The sequence below is a fragment of the Myotis myotis genome, unplaced genomic scaffold (assembly GCF_014108235.1).
Source record: "Myotis myotis isolate mMyoMyo1 unplaced genomic scaffold, mMyoMyo1.p scaffold_m19_p_10, whole genome shotgun sequence".
NCBI lineage: Eukaryota > Metazoa > Chordata > Mammalia > Chiroptera > Vespertilionidae > Myotis > Myotis myotis.
The window spans coordinates 63,458,837-63,473,673 of NW_023416314.1; the positions used below are offsets into that span (position 1 = coordinate 63,458,837).

At 39.8% G+C, this 14,837-nt stretch overlaps 1 protein-coding gene across 1 annotated transcript; it reads left to right on the forward strand.

Moving 5' to 3' along the window:
• Window positions 1–743: 743 nt before the first annotated feature.
• Window positions 744–13,520, forward strand: CBLIF (cobalamin binding intrinsic factor). Its single transcript, XM_036323459.1, has 9 exons — window positions 744–822; window positions 1,496–1,672; window positions 2,644–2,757; window positions 3,180–3,320; window positions 4,853–5,034; window positions 7,938–8,115; window positions 9,466–9,667; window positions 11,773–11,891; window positions 13,459–13,520. The coding sequence occupies exons 1-9, from the start codon at window positions 744–746 to the stop codon at window positions 13,518–13,520; spliced, it is 1,254 nt and encodes a 417-aa protein (XP_036179352.1).
• The last annotated feature ends 1,317 nt before the right edge of the window (window positions 13,521–14,837 follow it).

Sequence of the window (14,837 nt, forward strand, 5' to 3'; positions counted from 1 at the left end):
TTCTGACTATCTCTCTCCCTTCCTCTCTGTAAAAAATCAATAAAATATATTTAAAAAAAAAAAAGATAATATATGAAAAGTACTTTCATCCCCAGATAAGGAAAGAGAAGTCAAACAAAATTTCTGGGAAGCAGGTCCTTTGCCTGCCTGAAGTCAAACAACTTCAAAGAGCCTAGGCTGGAGTCCAGGTCACGTCAACTTCATTGATTACACAAAGCCAGACTTCACCTGGCAGATCTTTTCCTGAGAGCCTCAAAGGGCATATGGTAAAGCACATACCTCAAACCATGAAGTGAGGTGTTGTGTTAGGAACCACACACACCTCAATGAAGTGGCTGCAGTTAGACACAGGTGGTCTGACAGGGAGTAACCCTGGGAGGAAGCCTCATTTATCTCAGTCTTTAGCCATACTCCCAGTGTAAAGACCCAGAATTTGGCTAAAGGGCACTTTGTCATTGCCTTCATTACACACGCAGCCCAAGTTTCTCATATGACTGTGCTACCTAGAAGTCACCTTCAGACACCTTGGAAGGTCTATAGTAGGTAAACTTAGATAAGTATAAGGACATTAGTTCTATGCGGGGGGAGAGAGGTCAGCAGAGGTTATTAGGAGTGACTGGGATGGGGGTGGAGGGCAGACTTTCCATAAAGAGGAGCCTATATAAGAGAAAGTAGAGAAATACTCCTTTTAATAACACTGGGATTTTTTAACTGGAGACATGGACAGAACAGGAGAGAGAGGGATGGCCTGGTTTACCTTTTACCTCCTGAACCTTCTCTGGGCTACAGCTGGGACCAGCACCCAGACCCGAAGCTCATGCTGTAAGTATGGTGTGTTTCCTGAGGATGTCAGGGAAGCAGATACCCAGGGGACAGGCAGAAACCTCAGGCACAGGTTTGCTGATAAGAAAGTGGTGAAAAAAGCAATCACTATAAGAGCTCCAAAATGGTGAGCCGTGGTGGGCATGTGTGGTTCATCTTTCCTGACTTAATAGTGAAAGTTCTTTGAGAGACAAATCTATGCATTTCATATAAAGAGAGATTAAAATACTGTTTCAGAAATGATGGTACAAAGGCACACCCAGTGAGCCTTTCTTACCAGGTACCTCTACTAGATCCCTTTGGGGTACTCACTGAGTCATATCTCAAATCTTTAATTTGTCATTACAGAATGAGAAAAAAAAATGGATGCAAGGAAAACAGTGATTTGGGGGAATGTGCTGGAAATAATATGAACTGTCCACAAGACATATTGCTTGAAGTTGTTAAATGAGAAATCACTTTCTTAAAAAAGAAAAAGTATTTGACAAGATGTAGGGACTAATTGGCCTCTGAAGAAAAATCTCAATGTTTTCTCCATTTCTCTCTAGTAATCAGCCCTGAGAAGCATCACTGATGATTGAAATGCTAATCCTGTCTTCTCCTAAAAGACCGAGGGAACAAGGAAGAGGGGAAAAAGGGTGAGGGGTTTTGTAAATGGCTTGTCTCTTCTCAGCTGTTCCCCCAGCACAGCAGCCCTTGGTTAACAGTATGCAAGTGCTTATGGAGAACTCTGTGACCCACTCAACCTACCCCAACCCCAGCGTCCTGATTGCCATGAACCTGGCTGGACCCTACAACCTGGAGGCCCAGAAGCTCCTGACTTACCAGCTCATGGCCACTGACACAGCTGGTGAGAAGTCCAAGCCTCTCCATTCACATGCTCCCTGAATCCTGCACACTGTTCACCACCTCAGATCCCAACTCTCAATCCCCAACCCCAATGTGGTGGTCTCTGAATATATCTAAATCTCCCAAACACCTTTCCCAACATATCTGGAAAACACATGGAAAGATCTGTGTATGAAGTTGTGACATTCATAGAGGAGTGCACTAATGCAAAAGGAGCTCTAGACTAGATGGAAAAACAGTGGGCTTCCAGTTCTGGATCTGCCACTTATTAACCCTGACCTTGAACAGTCTCTCTATCCTACTTAAGCTCATTTTCCTCATTTGCAAAATTCAGATGATTCTAATAACAATAACACTAATAGTAATCACAACAAGGATAATAATAATCAAATCTCTGTTCTGCTCCCTCACAGGAATTGCCTTGAATCTCAAGTTAAAAAATAAAGTTAAAATTATTTTTCACCTGGCCAGTGTTCCTCAGTGGTTGAGCATTGACCTATGAATCAGGAAGTCACAGTTCGATTCCCAGTCAGGGCACATGACCAGATTGTGGGCTCGATACCCAGTGTGGGGAGTGCAGGAGGCAGCTGATCAATGATTCTCTCTCATCATTGATATTTCTATCTATCTCTCCCTTTACTTTCCTCTCTAAAATCAAGAAAAATGTATTTTAAAAAATTATTTTGCAACTATAAATTTTCATATGTGAATTTGTATGGGAGTTCTTGCTGCTTTTCTAAACAAACACCGTGGATTCTTGGTGGAGTTCTCAAGTCACATAAAAGCCACTGGATTAAATGTTCCTTAAGTATTTTTTCAATACTGCTTTCTTTAAGAATTAAGGCAGATTAAAAAAATCACATTATTTTAAAATTCAAAATGATCTGGAAAGAAGCAGAGAGTTTAGCTCTGGCCCCTGTTGCTTTCTCTTGCCTGAAAATACCTTTAACTATTTTGTTCTCTGCTGTGCAGATATGACCGTTGGTCAGCTCGCACTCACCATCATGGCCCTCACCTCCTCCTGCCGGGACCCTGGGAATAAAGTGTCCACTCTACAAAGACAAATGGAAACCTGGGCACCTTCAAGTAAGACCTCGTCGGAAGGGAATGGAGGGTGAGGCAAATGGTCCTTCCTGAGAATTTTACACCTAGAAAGAAACGGGTAGGAGAGTGGGAAGTTAGGAAAGAGACAAGGTATCTCCACTCAGGTTCCCTCTGCTAATTCCATAGATGAGTTACTCACTTCCAATCCAAAATGAACCAGAAAAGACCAGTAGCCCAGGGCCACAGCCTTACCATGCCATCACCTGGCAGAAGACAGCACCAACCCTTTTCATTCCATTCTCATGCCAGAGAAATATAGATGGGATCTTTAGCCAATATGGTATCTTTCTTTTTGGACAGGTTTTCTAGCAATGTCTATTTAAAAGGTTTGGCATTTCTTATCTCACAAATGTCCTCGTTGTGGTGAATGTTAGTCTTATGTAGGCCCTCTATCCTCTCCCAAGGCCCCAACGCTGAGGCTTCAAGCTTCTATGGGCCCAGCCTGGCGATCTTGGCACTGTGCCAGAAGAACCCTGAGACAACCTTACCAATAGCAGCCCGTTTTGCCAAGACCCTGCAGGCCAATTCCTCTCCCTTCAATGTAGGTGAGTTGGTCGCCACTTTCAAACTGCTCTGAGCTGGGAACATTGAGGGCACTGAATGGTGGGGCTAGAGGGCAAGTAGGAGGGGGAGGAGCTGGGGATCATGAAAATGTCTGTAGAGGGGAGTATTTAACAAATATTTGTTGGACATGTGAATTAAGGAATAAATGAAAGGTAGCTGGTAAAACCTAGATAACACTTGAAATGTCTGACAGTTACAGAATCTCCGTTGGGAGCAATAAACATATCACCTAGGTCAGGTTTGTTCCCAAGCAAATTATTAAATCTACATCTTCTAGACTCAGCTCTACCCTGAACCCTCTCTTTTATCACTAGTGATGCTTCCACATTCTATTCTTCTCAATGCTTCTCCTTAGAAATCCAAATATGTTCTGTCTATTAAACAGCTACTTTCTGAACCCTAAGTCCACCATGCTCCCCTTCAAGGACACTGTGGAACTGTCTTGTCCCTTCATTCTGCAAACATGGCTGCTTGTGAATGAAAACCTTTCCTCTATAACACTATTTCCTTCTTGGGCCCACCCTTCTGCATCTAATGATCCCTTCTCTGTATAATACCCCTCATTCATGGTCATTTTACTCCTCTGCCACTCTCTAAGCAAAGGCGTTAACTCCGGTTTTTACCCCCTTAAATATGCTTCATCTGCAACCTCTCTTGTTTTAGGGTCATTCAAACCAACAAGCAGGTAGATATTTACTCTAGTCTCCTCACTGTGGGTAAAGAACAGGCTGGCTTTTGATTACCATCTGGAGCATCTGGACATTTTTTACAACATTAGTTTCAACAATTCTGTCACCTTTAATGAGGTCATGCAACTTTATGGTAGAGATTGGGGTAGGGAGGGAAGATCAATGAAAGAAAAGATAGCATCTAGCAAGTCTTTCATTCATTCTGGTCTTGTCAGGCCAGAGCTGGCTAATTCAGTCCATACATGTTTTCCTGTGAAAATAATGGAAAAGCCCCTGTCTTGGGCCTTATGGGGGGTGCTAAGCTCCCACTACCCAGGAATTCATGGAGCCCAGTAACAACAAAACAGCAGAAAGTGCTAAGATTGCAAAACGAGTACAAACAATGAATGTTATTTCAGGAAAGAGACTGCACCTGTTGTGCTGAGATAACCAGAGAAGGCTTTAAGGAGACATGGTGATGGCCTTTGAGAACCAGTGGCATTCTTGAAAGATAAATATTGGGATAAGAGTAGTGGGAGTGAATAGACTACCAGTCTATTCACTTTAATTTAATTTATTAATTAAAAGCATGAGCTTCGGAGTCATACAAATCTGGGTTCAGATCCCGGCGCAGCTACCTTCTAGCTGTGTGGGCTTGGGCAGTTATTTAACCTCTCTGGGATTCCATTTCTCATTCCTTAAATTGATATAAGTACAGGCCCTATTTCACAGGTTGTTCCAAAGAGTAAAAGAGATAATGTACCTAGTATACAGTAAGCACACAATAAATGTTAGTTGTTCATATTCTTGTGGTGGTGGTTGTCTTATCCCCCTATGATTCACAGACACTGGAGCAATGGTGACCTTGGCTCTGACCTGTATGTACAACAAGATCCCTGTAGGATCAGAGGAAGGTTACAGAACCCTGTTTGGTCAGGTACTAGAGAATACTGTGGAGAATATCAGCAAAAGGATCAAAAACAATGGAATCATTGGGGACATCTACAGTACTGGCCTTGCAATGCAGGTAAACATATTAATGATGCTCTTCATTGGGTCCATGCCAATAAGACTGGATTGTAGGATCAAGAGACCAGGCTTCTTCTAAAGTCTCTGGGAAAGACCAGCTAGTGTGACCTGAGGTAGATTCCTTGTGGTGCCTGTGCCTCAGTTTCTCTACTGGTAAAATGCTGGTGTTAATTCCTCCCTCACTTACCCTCTTCCAGAGTAAGTGTGAAAACAAATCTACATGAACTCTTTTCCCTTCCTTGGGTAAAAAAAAAGAAAAAAAAACACAAATAAATCCAAGAAAATTATTATTAATAATGAACAGTTTGTCCATAATAATTATAGACTAAGGAAAATTTGATGTATAAAAGTAAGGATATTAAAATAGGTTCTCAAAAAAATATTGAACTTTCTAATTCCACCTTGCTTATCAAGTATTCTTTTTTCAGCCCTTTATCTTGATCGAAAAAAAAAAAAAAAGGACGGGCTTGTATTCAAAATAATTAATTAAAATAATCTAATGAATATCTAATGCTTTTAAGGCTCACATCAAATCTTTGTCAATCTCTATTTCAATCTTGATCTCATTTTCATTTCACAAAGAGCTCTAATAAATGGTGGAGCCATATGTGTCAGGAAACCAAGTCCATACTATACTTCCCTCGTATCGATTCCTGGACTTGGATTCTATCACATTCTGCTTGATTAGGGTTGATTAAGGCAGCATCCTCCCATGGAAAGCAATGATAATGGGGAGAGATAAGCAACTAGACTCAGAAACTAAAGGGTCATCTATGGCCAAGTCCTCTATTCCAAACTAAAAAGTTTGTGCTTCAAAGTCTCAAAATGCCCAGTCTCTATGTCATGTCACGGTCAATGGAATTTGCTGTGGAACAAAATGTTGTTTGTTACCATGGCTGAAACATATGAGACCAATCCCCGGGCTCAGGTCTAGAAAGCTTTGTGGAGGGACAAAGGCAGTATAAAAGGAATAGAAAATTGGTTTTAGTTGTGACTCACATAAAATAAACTTGCTTCACCAAACATATGATAGAGAAGTGATTGCTATGGCTAATTTGGTTTATGAATTCTGTTTGGGATTTTATCACCTTCAGGGTACAATCTGATAAGCTGTTCCTGAGACTTATTAAAGCTATTTCTATGAAAAGACAGGACTGCATCCATATGCAGATAACAGTTTATGTCAGTTCTTGTCAGTTAGGATAAAAAGCCTCCTCCTGCCTCACTTATGGCCCCACTTTGGAGTTGAATCAAAATATATAACCTTTTTCTAATCTAAAATGTTCTAGTATAGAAAACCAAAGGCCTTGGGAACTTTAACAACTTGGGTTTAAATCCCAAATCTGCCTCCACTTTGGCAAATATAGAATTTATCTGAATTACATTTTTCCTCATAATAACAAGGTTGCAAAGGTATTAAAAAAAAATCACAGGCACAATGTCGTGTGCAATGATTCTTGGTGGTTTCTCCCAGCAGAAGAGTGGTGACATTGAGCTTCTGGTTCAGCCCTCACTCACCTTCTTCCAGGGTACCAGTACCCTTCAATGGCCTGAGCCACCCACATTGCTTCCCAAAGGCACTCATGAGACATTTCCTCTGTTCCAGAATTTTTTCTCTTTCTTCCATCAATATGCTTATGCTTTCAAGGCTCCTCTAATAGAAACTTAACTTGAAAAGGATCTGACCTTCCTCATGCAAAGTTATTGATGAATTCTCACAGTTTAATGTGTTACTCCTCTCTAGAGTGTTGGTGTTGGTAGTTTATCCCAAGGCTCCATCTCATTTAGTGAGATTTGGGAGTTGAATATGGAAAGTGAACAAGATAAGGTTGGTGAGGAGTACCCATGGGATGCCTAAACCAAACTTCCGTATAAAGAGCCACGGTTCATGGTTGATGAGGATAACAGTGATGGTTGTGCCTTTCCAAACTGTTTAGTTGCTCATACTAATGCCTCACAGAGCCATTTCTGACACCCCTCTCCCTTCTCCCATTTCCCATCTCAAGCTTCAGGTAAATTGATCATCAGCAATTTCAGCCCATTAACAGGCTCTGGTGGCCATGGCCAGCACAATCCTAAAGGGAGGGAAATGGTAACTTACTATTTCACATAAACCGGGATGTTCCAGGGATGGATTAGGTGATTTCAGAATTCATCAAAATAAAGGGCTCCAGTCATGATATCAGGGACCACTCTTTTTTCATGTATCAGCCCTGGTTTTTGTCATTTTTTCCTGCTCCTTGGCTTCTTCCAAGTGGCCAAAGAAGATGGTAACTAACAACTCAATGCTTACTTAGATGGTACCAGCTAAATAACCCCAGTAAGGAGACAAAATGCTTCTCTCAATGTTTGTTTATAAGGAAGAACTTTGATTAGTGCATGTGTCCACCAATCACTGTCACCAAGAGGATGACATTCCATGATTATCCCAGCACAGTCCATGAGTCCACCACTGGCAAGGGTGATGGAGCCTCTGGGTGACAGTCCCAACATGATCAAAAGTGTGGGGGTGTACACTAAAGGGTGTGCAGGACAACACAAATCAAAAGAGGTCTACTATGTTTGTATGGTCACATTGTCCAAGACTGAAGATCCCCTAGAGCTTGCTTTGCCCAGCTCTCACCCTCATTCTCTGTCCAAGAACTGTTAGTAAATACAGCAGCCCTAATAGTGTTCCCCGAATCTAAGTATGTGGCTAGTATGTGACAGACACTGAGCTAAATGGTGAGGATGCAGCAGTGAACAAGACAGATGTTCCTATGCAGCTTCATTTTGGACTCTGGGTGATCAAAGAGATTAACGATCAAGTGTATCCCTTATAAGACAAGCCTAATCTCTCTATCTCTCTCTCTATCTCTATCTCTGTCTCTATCTCTATCTGTCTCTCTATGTGTGTTCCAGGCTCTCTCCGTGACACCTATGCAACCTAACAAGGAATGGAACTGCAAGGAGACTATGGATGTAGTGCTTAATGAGATTAAGCTGGGAAAATTTCACAACTCCATGTCCATTGCCCAAATCCTCCCTTCCCTGAAAGGGAAGACATACCTAGATGTGCCCCACATGTCTTGCAGCCCTGGTAAGAACTCTTAACATCTGTCTTTCCTCATATCATAAACTGGCAACTTATATTAGGAATGTTATGTGGTTTCAATTTTAAGTGGCATATAGGCTTTTCTTTGTCCATTACTTTCATGTAGGCAGAACCACATCTGGCTTCCAATCCTCAAGAGTTGTGTGATAACACAGCCATATACCATCCTGCACTCAGAAATCAGTCCTCATGTCCACTTCATTCAACATTTAGTGATAGCCTACTGTGAGTAAAACATTTTGTGAAATAGAGAGGGAAGATCCATGGTCCTAACAAATAACATACCACTTCATTCATTTGACAAATGTACCAAATATGCACTACCTTATCATATCTCTTCTGTACAAAGCCAGCTGACAAATATGTAGACAAAAACTACAATATTTGGAGGAATGAAGTAATTATTAAATAGAAATAGAAGACATATATAGCACAAAAGCAAAGAAAGTGTAACCAATCACTGACTTATCTGGGAAACTTAGGAAAAGAACAGAGTTGACATTTCAGGCAAGCCTTGAAGCTCTAAATATGAACCCTTGGTGCTCAAAGCTCACCAAATGGATGGGGTAGAACCCTGGCACACAACCTTTTTATTTTAAATATCCATATTTTGCCCAATTACCAATATAATACAGAGATACAATGCAGAAATACGCATTTAGAAACTGAGAGTCCTGCATAAAAATTATATTACTCCAGACATAACTAGTCTTTGGATTTAGATTCCTCCAACTCTTCTTTCTACTCAAATACTAAAATAAATTATTATTCATGTTATGTTGTATGGGCTTCCTAAGATAAGCAGAGATTAATAAAATCCTTGTCTATCTCAGAGCAGAATCTACAATCAAGTAACCTAATCTGAATCATACCAGATACAGCCACATTCTCCTAACCTTAGGCTTCTTCCTAGTCATTTCCCAGCTTTAACCAGGTGACCATGGAGTTCCCTCTTAGGATTCCACAATAGCTGCCCAGGTACTTTGTTAAATAGTCTGAAATGTACTACCTTTGCTTCCATTCTTAAGCATAACAACAACAAACATACAACTTAACAGTGAGTGCCATGTAAAATACATGACTTAGGGCTCTTAATCCTCCCTTCAAGTTACAAATTCTTTTAACAAGATAAATGTCCATTGTACAACTATCTGTCAGTTCTTCAACTACAATCAGTTCTCTAGAATGGAAATGAGAGCTTCATTGTGAACATTCTACGAACTCATTGCCATTTCATGAAATGTTTACTGGGACAGATTGCCGACAGCAGAGATTTTGCCCCATTAATACAAACTCTATTGTGATTTACAAATTTGGCCTCTTTGCTCTTCACAGATCCTGAAGTACATCCAACTCTACCCAACCATCCTAGTCCTGTGCCCACCATGGCATCCAACATCACTGTCAAATACACCATCAATAACCAGCTGAGGGGAGTGGAGCTACTCTTCAATTTCACCATAGATGTTAGTGTGAAAAGTGGGTCTGTGCTACTTGTGGTCCTAGAAGAAGCACAACGCAAAAATTCCACATTCAAGTGAGCACTACAAGTGGCATTTGCCATTCTCCCTGAGCCTAACCTGAATTACCATTTTTGCTCTCTCTTTCCTTCATTTACTTACTTTTTTTTCCTTCTCATAATAATAACAGATTTTTATTTAAATAGCTCCTTGAGAGCCTGCAATCTCTCATGAAAAATTAAATCATACAAATCACCATATGATAGAATTTTTAAAAAAGAAATTCAAAGGAAAGAGAGTCCATTATGTATTAGAACAGTCAAGAAGCTCTTGGCTTTGGACCACATTCAAAGAATAGGTACCATCCAGGAAAATATGAGAGAGTAGCATTTAGAGAGAGGGAATGGTTAGAACAGAGAATTCAAGATTGGAATGGGAAAGGAATTCAAGGTCAATGAGTAAGCCAGCTTGACTAGAGCAGAGAATTTGAGATTTAATTGAATCTGGAAGGATAGATTGGGTGGTTTTGTAAAAAGCTTGAAATACCACAATAAGGAGGTTGGACTTCATATTGCAGAGAAGTACTGTAAGATTTTGAATATGAAAAGCCATGTTGTAAAATGTTAAAGGCTAGGGCATGAGAGACTACAGTAAAGTGATGAAGCTGTAAAGTGATGAAGACTGCCTCTAAAATAAATGGACTTATAGCAAGGAAAAGTCACAGGGCTCTGAGTACAGGATGTGGAGGTCAAGAGAGAGAAGCTTCAGCACTATTGACAGGAGTATCAGGAGGAGAGAGAAACATAATTCCTCTGGATATCTTTAATTGTGGGTGTTTGAAAGAAAAACATCAGGAAGCTTTTGGAGATATAAAGGAAGTTCTAGAAAAAGAGGTCAGTACAGGCAAAAGAGATTGGGTAGAAGTGATGATCTAAGTTAAAAAACTGCACAGTCCTAGCCAGTTTTGTTCAATGGATAGAGCATAGGCCTGTGGACCACTGATTTTTCTTTTGCTGACTATGAATGTGATAAAGATACACAGAGTAGAAATTTTGAGGAAGAAAAAGCATAAAGAAAAAAAAAAAAACCTCTATATTACAAAGGGTCCCGGGTTTGATTCCGGTCAAGGGCATGTACCTCGGTTGCAGGCACCTCCCCAGCCCGGGCCCTGGTCAGGGCTCTTGCAAGAGGCAACCAATCGATGTGTCTCTCTCACATTGATGTTTCTCTCTGTCTTTCCCTCTCTCTCCCATTCTCCCTACAAATCAATGGAAAAATATCCTCGGGTGAGGATTAACAAAACAAACAAACCCCTCCCAAAAAAAAGAACTGCACAGATACGATGCTCTCAACAAAACCAAGAGACATATCTAATTATTCCCATTTTATAGACAGAACCATTTAGGCCCAAAGAGGTTAAGTAATATTTCTAAAGTCATATAACATGTAATTAATAGAGTTGAGATCTGAACCCTTAAACTTCCCTATCTTCTATAGACAAGTCAGGATAAAAAAAAAACTGCACCTCAAGAATACTTAATTTTCAAACAACCCTCTGAATATACTTTACTTCTCTGAGCTTATCTTTAATTTTGCCTGATTTTTTCTTTTTCTGACTATGAATGTAATAAAAATACACATAGTAAAAATTTTGAGGGAGAAAAAGCATAAAGGAAACAAAACCTCTATAGTCCATCCACAATATAATCACTGTTGCTGTTTTTTATAATTTTGTAGGTGTTTTTTCTATGCATATTACAAATAGTTGTGATCCACTATATATGTGGGATGGGTAAGTATTTTATATAAAATTTTTATCCCACATTTTCACTTACCATTATTACATAAGCTTTTTCCCATGTCACTGGAAATTGTTGAAAAATACAGTTTACATAACTGCAAATTACATAATGTTGGATATTCATTCCATCACTTACCTAATTACTAGTATTTGCCCATTGTTGCACATTTACATATTTAATTTGCTTACCAATGGTTATCTTTTAAATCCTTTCATTCAATTCCAAGTGATTTCATATTTATTAGTCATTTACATTTTCTCTTTTAAGCATGATTTTATCTGATCTCTATAGCACTTAAATGCCTCTGTCCCTTCATCTTACCCCCTAACTGTCTGACCTAAAGTAAAGTGTTAATCATATATATGATTTTATTCTTATAGATTTGAAACCACAATGACATCCTGGGGCCCTGTTGTCTCTTCTATCAACAATATCGCTGAAAATGTGAATCATAAGACGTATTGGCAGTTCCTCAGTGGCAAGACACCTTTGAATGAAGGTTAGAGAATAAAAGAAATGGGAGCATTTCCTTCATAGTTTGAAGGCTACATTCTTTAATTTCCTTATTTAATTAGTTCATTCATTTGATCAGTAAATACTAAATGATAGATAGATGATAGATGATTGGTAAGTGATAGACAAATGATAGATGATGGATAGAAAAATAAATATATAGATATATGTTAGCTGGTTGATAAATGATAGACAGATGATAGAATGATGATAAATGATAGATAGATAGATAGATAGATAGATAGATAGATAGATAGATGATAGATAGATAAAATGAGTGGCTATTTTAAAAGGCTTTTTAAAAAATCAAGAATCCTGGCTCCACTCTGGGAAAATATCCAGTGAACAAGAAAAGTGGAGTAATCTACTTAAAACAATAAGGGCTGAAGAAGGAAAAAGCAAATAATGTGAGAGAGACAACAAGAAAAGATGAAAAATAGTAAATTCATAGCCAGTGGTAAACAATATGAAGGATAGAATAATCCCCATTTGTGTAAAGATGTTACATTTTCTTGTTTCATACATCCACTTTGTAGGTATTAGTGATTCTCTTTTACAGAGAAAGAAACTAAGTCTTAGAGACATGAAAGGGACTTGTACAAGGCACATGTCTAGCGTGCGACAGAGCAGATAGTCAAGCCCAGGATGAGTGTGCTTTACTAGTATACCACAGCTTCACTCAAAATTCATTCTTCACCTTCTTTTGCTTTTAAATCTTTTGTTTTTAAATCTCCAAGGAACATCTTTATGTGCATTTTGTGTACATACAGAAGGATGAATAAATCAACAAGTTCAGCAAAACTTTAAAATGTTAGCATAAAAACTAAAATATCCTGTAAGGGCAGTGGTATATGGCTTTGTCTATGGATGATGTTACCTAGTTAATCTGATATTGTCACTGAGTAGAGATGTGAAGCCAACTAAAGTCATAGCAGAGCCAAGACTGGGCTGTTAAGATGCTTCAATATCCAAGATGACAATGAGAGAGATGTTTTCTGAAAGTCCATCATGTGCTGGATAATGAAACCCATTCCCTGGTGCCTGAGCTGAAGGTCAGGCTGACAACACATCTGCCTCTGGCAAGGTATGCTTCCAGGGATGGCTCTGCCTGGCACTGCTGGATTCAGATGACAATCAGCTCAGGGGCCTTTCCCGGGCACTCTCTACAAGTTCCTGCCCTGAATGCTCTAAATCTGGCTTAAATACATCATGTTGATAATAACCACCATTTATTGAATGCTCATCATGTGTCCAGTACAATATTAGGCACCTAATATTCATTATTTGTAATCCAGGATAAATATTATCTGTGCAATTTTATATATGAGGCTCGCACAATTTAAGGGGCTTGCCCAAAGTCATGCTCCTATGGCCACCTAGAGCCTGCAAACAAGGACTCCCTAAATTTCAATTCAATGCTCCTTCCATACTCACCAAGCTACCCATTTTGCTCTACAGTGATTTTACTTCTCTAACGATGGCCTGATCCTTTGGGAGGTGGGGGTGGTTATATGTACCATGGTGACCTCTTGTTACTCTCTGCTTGTTTTCAGGAGTTGCTGACTATATACCTTTCAATCATGAGCATATCACAGCTAATTTCACCCAGTATTAAGGACAAAGTGAGTTCAGATTCTGTTTAATATCTCCAAAGGATGGCTGGAATTCTACGGTCATACCATATCCCTGGTTTAAAAACAAAAACAAAAACAAAAAAACTAAATATGGAAACCATATGTAGAATAAATGATGATGCAAACTTCTCTAGAGTTGTACCATCTGTGACCCATGAAAATAAAGTACGGCTTCTCAAAGCAATGACTGCCAGTCATCATTTAAACCTAGGGTGAGGGAGATAGAAGAGCCCAGCTGATATTTTTGGAGATCATTCTGAGTTTCTGGGTTTCTTCTTTAAAAAAAAATTATATATATATATATATATATATATATATATATATATATATATATATTTGATTTTAGAGAGAGGAAGGGAGAGGGATAGAGAGATAGAAATATCAATGAGAGAGAAACATTGAGACATTGATTGGCTGCCTCCTGCATGCCCCTACTGGGAATCCAGCCTGTAACCTGGGCATGTGCCCTGACTGGGAATTGAACCGTGACCTCCTCGTTCATGGGCTGATGCTCAACGACTGAGCCACACTGCCCAAGCCTGAGCTTCTTGATTAATTAACATACTCCTTTATTTACACAAATGAAGTGATATATTTTAAAACTCCTATTTTTGTTTCACATATCAAGTACTCCTTTTTTAATCACAAAGTGTAAACATATGTATGTACATACATACATGAAGTGGCAAGAATTACTTCATATGAGATGCCCAGATAGTTCAGAATGAAGCAAATAATATTAATGTCATAACTCTCCCCTTCCATTTCTAATATTTGTTCTGGCAAAATCAAGTTTAAAAGGTATATTTTTATATAATCCTATATAATAAAGATGTAATATGCAAATGGTCATTATGCCATGAAGCGTAACGACCAACCACGTAACGACCAGATCACGGATCAGCAGGAGGGTGGGACAGCAAACTACAAGCGGGCAATGGAGACCTACAGGAGGGGCCAGGCAGCAAGCTATGAGGGGGGCAGGGGGGCAGAGGGAGCTACAGGAGGGCAGGGTAGTGGACGGAGAGCTACAGGAGGGTGGCAGTGAGCTACTGGCTACAAGCGGGCAGTGGAGAGCTACAGGAGGGGGCAGGGCAGCAAGCTATGAAAGGGAATTCGGGGGAGGGAGGTGGGGGGAGCTACAGGAGGACGGGGCAGCAGGCGGAGAGCTACTGGAGGGTGGCAGCGAGCTACTGGCGAGCTACTGGTGCATGGATTTGTGTGCAGGGCTACTAGTTTATATATAAACTAGAGGCCCAGTGCACGAAATTCATGCACTCAGTGGAGGTCCCTCAGCC

Bases quoted from the DNA above. Each gene is read 5' to 3' on its own strand.
- CBLIF (XM_036323459.1), top strand. From the start codon at position 744: ATGGCCTGGTTTACCTTTTACCTCCTGAACCTTCTCTGGGCTACAGCT. The intron at 2,758-3,179 runs GTAAGACCTCGT...TCCTCTCCCAAG, and splicing joins GGAAACCTGGGCACCTTCAA to GCCCCAACGCTGAGGCTTCA. The intron at 9,668-11,772 runs GTGAGCACTACA...TTATTCTTATAG, and splicing joins CGCAAAAATTCCACATTCAA to ATTTGAAACCACAATGACAT.